This window comes from Rhinopithecus bieti, unplaced genomic scaffold (assembly GCF_001698545.2).
Source record: "Rhinopithecus bieti isolate Rb0 unplaced genomic scaffold, ASM169854v2 scaffold_20101, whole genome shotgun sequence".
In the NCBI taxonomy this organism is placed as follows: Eukaryota; Metazoa; Chordata; class Mammalia; order Primates; family Cercopithecidae; genus Rhinopithecus; species Rhinopithecus bieti.
In genome coordinates, this window is record NW_016810242.1 from 679263 (window position 1) to 684435 (window position 5173).

A 5173-nucleotide genomic window follows, 5' to 3' on the forward strand; every position below is an offset into this window, starting at 1 on the left:
TATGTTTATTGCGGCACTATTCACAATAGCAAAGACTTGGAATCAACCCAAATGTCCATCAGTGACAGACTGGATTAAGAAAATATGGCACATATACACCACGGAATACTATGCAGTCATAAAAAAGGATGAGTTTGTGTCCTTTGCAGGGATGTGGATGCAGCTGGAAACCATCATTCTCAGCAAACTATCGCAAGAACAGAAAACCAAACACCACATGTTCTCACTCATAGGTGGGAACTGAACAATGAGATCACTTGGACTCGGGAAGGGGAACATCACACACCAGGGCCTATTATGGGGAGCGGGGAGGGATGGCATTGGGAGTTATACCTGATGTGAATGACAAGTTGATGGGTGCAACACACCAACATGGCACAAGTATACATATGTAACAAACCTGCACATTATGTACATGTACTCTAGAACTTAAAGTATAATAATAAAAACAAAAAATAAATAAAATCAAAATAAAAAGAAAGACCTCACCCTAGGTTTCAGGTCTTTGGGGATAGTTACTTAACAGTTGAATCCAGGAGAAGTTTCTAGGCAAAAGGAACAGTATAAGCAAAGATACCCTAACATTCTGCTTTGAGAGTTACGTACAATTTTAAAGCACGAAAACAGTAGGCTGGGCCTAGGTAATTACGGAGGGTCATGCAAAGAGATGGATCTAAACCAATGTACATGATAGGCAGCTACTGAAAAATTTTAAGCAGGAAAGAAACATCGTATTTCTGACAATAACACATAAGAGGATAGGTTAAAAGATTATTGCTAGATTAGGTGATGCTAAGGATCTAAACAAGGCAGAAGCAGTAAAACAGGATATGACAGAAGCAGTAACACAGGATATGACAATTATAGCTAATCAAAGTAGGTAGAATATAAAGTTCTGTGGGGGACTGGGAAAGGGAGGGAATACCATTATCTGGCTTCTGCTTTTCTTTTTTCATTTAAATACATAATCTAAACATAAACCCAGAATCTACGTAAAGGATTCAGTGACCTGACATATAATAAAGATAATCATTACAGAAAACTAACGAATCTAGAAAAGAACTTTGTAAAGTAAGCCTGTTTAAAAGAGAGATCAAAACTTTTAGTGAGGAATAAGAACAAAATTGTCTGGCATTTAAATAATAAAGCTATTAATTCTGAAAGAAAATGATTAGTAAAATTGCAACTACATGCTGCTGCTTAAAGAAAAATCAAATATTAATAGTATTATAAAAGATAATATTCATGTCAGCATGTCTGATTTCAAATCGTAATCTTAAGGATCATTTTCACTCAAGAGTATTTAAGGGCTACATCATTTTCCCAAGTGCCTCTCTGAAGCCTTCAGTGATACTCAAATCACTTGTTTACAGAAAACATCAAAACACTCTTGAAGAAAATACTGTTTGCCTATTTTCGCTTCTTGAACTGTTAACCCATATAACTCTGCTAGAATCTAATTTAATGATAGCTTTGCAAGCAATTCTAGCAATTCTCCAACATTTTCATAAACTTCATGAAATCTAGTATGTTTTACAAGATCTGCTACTTTATTTTACAATACAACCACTCTTACCTCTTCCATCAATAAAATCCTAATGCAAACCAACCTCCTCTCTTCTGACTGCTACAATGCTTCCTAACTTTTCTCCCTAGCTTCCAATGTCAGGGGGTTGAGAGGGACACTGGTAGTATCTTCTCTGTCCTCCACACAGGAATCCAAGTAAACATTTTAAAATCTAAATCAGATGCTGTTTAACACCATCCCATAACTTTCTATCATAATTAGTCTTTACTTGATTAATGTGTCAACTTAGATGCCACCTCCTTGGAGAAGCCTGGCTATGAAAACTAAAACAGAATCCTCTTGCAAACCCCTACCATGCCTAATTATTCTTCCTAAGGTAGTGCAGTCATGCATCACTCAATGACAGGGACACATTCTGAGAAATGTGTCATTAGGCAATTTTGTCATTATGTGATCACAGAGTATACTTACACAAACCAAGATGGTGTGTGTATGTATGTATGTATATACATATACTCACACAGATATGTATGTACACATATACATACATATATGTGTATATATGTGAATATACACACATGTGTATACATATGTGAATATATATATGCAAAAAACCAATGTCCCAGCACCATTACTGAATATCAGTCATTTCCCCTACTTGATCTGCAATGCCAATATCAAGTGTCATATATTAGGTCTCTTTATGTGCTTATGAGATCATTATTTTCTTATGAGATCACCATCATATATGCAATCCATCACTGACTGAAACGTCATTATGCAGTGCATGACTGTATTATGTTATATACTACTACTATGCTAAACATTAGCCCTTTTAGTATCTCCCCCAACCTCCATATACACATTCCAAAAGGTAAGTTCCAAAAGGACAGGGACTTTGTCAGCTAGATCCAACACCTAGAATAGCTCCTAGCACATCAGAGGTATTCAATAAATAGAGCAATTAAGTAAATTCACTATACTGTCACAAGTTCATAAAATCCAACAATCAATGACAGACTGAGTAACAAAGATCTGGAAACAACATATACAAAAAAAAAAATTTGCTACTGTTAAACAGAGAGGAATAAGACAATGGGAATGAATTATTATTAGTGAACTTTTGTGATATGTCAACTTTTCTTCCCTGTATGTACTTACATAATAAATATTCCATTGACAAAGATTCTGTGCATATCAGAACTGAATTCTAGGCTTAAAGATAACAATATACACAGACAAGTCATTCTCAAATGTTTCAAAGAAAGAATAATATAGAAGAAAATCAACTGAATTACACAGCTAAAATAACACAAGAATCAACCAGAACTCACAAAGATTCTCCATACTATAATTAATGGGAAAAATGTCAAACCTCTGAATTCTCCTTAACTAGAACATCCCTGCACTCTTTCTGTACACGATGTACCAAACTAGATCCACAACAGCTTTCCTAAAGTGATAGTTTCTGAAGGTTATTATAATCTACCATAGTAGAATTGGACTTCCTGAGAGTCCACATTATCCTAAAACTATTTGTCTGTTAAGATTCCATTCATCATTATCCTAAGCAGAGGGTGGATTTAACAAACCAAAAATACATGATTTCATGTAAAACTGTTCTTAGTTTGAACATTTCAAGCATAAAAATTCACAACTCAAGACTGAGATAGTACATATTTCATGAGATACAATTTTGAAGCTAAAAGGGAAACACACACATTCACTATATTTTACAAATAGCTACTACTAAACGAAGCCGGGCATTATTCTAAAATCTTGGGAAATGGTCATGACAAATATAACGCCATTCTAATATAACATAGAGAATAATTAATTAAATTAATAACAAGGAGTTATAAGAAAATATCAAGGAAATCTAAACTAATAGATCTGTCTATTGCCCTCATTTTAAATGTGGGAAAAGTGATCTGCCCAATAAAATTTAACAAGTTAGGGGGGAAAGTCCAAGGTTTTATCTTACCACGTTTTCCCCTAATATTACCAATTCATGTTCTCAAATTTAGATTTTTTAATGTCATCTGACTTTAATTCACAAGATATTTAAAGCTATCATTACTTTAAGAAAGTCATCAAACTTTTAATCCAACTGTGAATTCATAACATTATAGTATTCTACTCGCTAACTCTTCCTGGCATGAAATTCATCGCATTAAGGAAACAGAAGGGCCATATGAATCTCATTTCTAGATCATGACCAAAGTAATTTCTCAGGGGTTTTATACACTGCATGGAAAATGCTCCTAAAGAACTAGACCATATGCACATTTTGTAACATGAATTCTATAATCAATTGCAAGTGTGAAGCTTGTACCTGTGTGATGGAGAAGGAGCTTCAAATTGAGGCACTGTGCTATCCTCACTGACAGGAGAGTATAAGCCACTCATTTCCTGAAAATAAAATTATTTGAATTATAGTAGACATTTCAAATAGAAGATATATAAATCAAAAAGAGGCATGATATATTCCTTTCTATTCCCGGGTTTTCATCAGTCCCCATTTGTCTCAACATCAAATTTCTGAAGGCTTCCTCTCCACAGAATACAAAAGAAAGGACATGTGAAAAGTTAAGAGACAAGCCTTTTCTATGGTACACAATCTTAAAGAACTATAAATTGTTTACTAAATATTGTTCATCATTAATGAAGCCACCAAATACAGAAAAAGATAAATGTAAATATTTTAAATGACATGTACATTATACTACGTGAATAGTGAACTAGTACATCATTAATTCAGGTGATTATCTATTGATAAATACTAATATAAATATGAGAGTAAGATAACTGGATCATCAGGTTCAACTCTTGAACACAAAAGCACAAAAAACACCCAGAATATGTCAAGTCTCTGCTTTATACATATTCTCCACAAACATTAAGATTGAAATATTAGCTTTGTTTAGTAATGACTTAAACTCTAATTTTCGATCAGTAATCCGGAGGAATAGGCCTAATCAACCATTATATAAATTTTGCCTTTCACACTGACAATCTAGCTTCCTTTTTTATGTAATTTTGATTAATGAAAAAACAGCAAATTTTTTGCATCATCAGATAGAATTATTTCTGGCTAATCCAAGCTCAGCTCACTTATACAGTCAAGTAAGTGACATAAATGTGTAACAACTTAAAAATGCCACAGAGGATACTGAACATCCACTAAATATTAAATCCATTAATCTTTAACATGTTCTACATATCAGCAAAAGAAAATTATAACACATATAAATAATTAAAAACACAAACTAAATTTTTTAATAAATACAGCCAAAGGCAAAAACTTCAAATCATAGTATCCTGTAAGACTCCCAAGTATCCTCCCATAAATTTCCTTAGGTAAACTATATTAAACGTAAATTCGCAGAATATTGGTAATGTATTCTTATATTTCTTTTAATTAACCTTAACTCCTAGAAATGCGCAGAGTAGGTATGTAAAAATTGTTAACAAAAAAAGCGTTTTAGTGGTAATAATTGACAGTTTTAAGTTATGATGGCACTCCAAGAAAACTAAGTGATTTTTTTTGTCAATCTAATTGAGAAAAATTATGGCAATAAAACATTGTAAAACAAATTTAGACTACATTTTATCATCAAGTGTTGAGAATTTTTTTTTTTTTTT

General features: G+C 33.0%; 1 protein-coding gene across 1 annotated transcript in view; it reads right to left on the minus strand.

The window, feature by feature from the left end:
• Positions 1 to 5173, minus strand: part of COP1 (COP1 E3 ubiquitin ligase) — a 259480-nt gene that overhangs the window by 180365 nt on the left and 73942 nt on the right. The window contains 1 exon segment of the mRNA XM_017891684.1: positions 3864 to 3940. Within this exon segment, the coding sequence (XP_017747173.1) occupies positions 3864 to 3940 (77 nt within the window).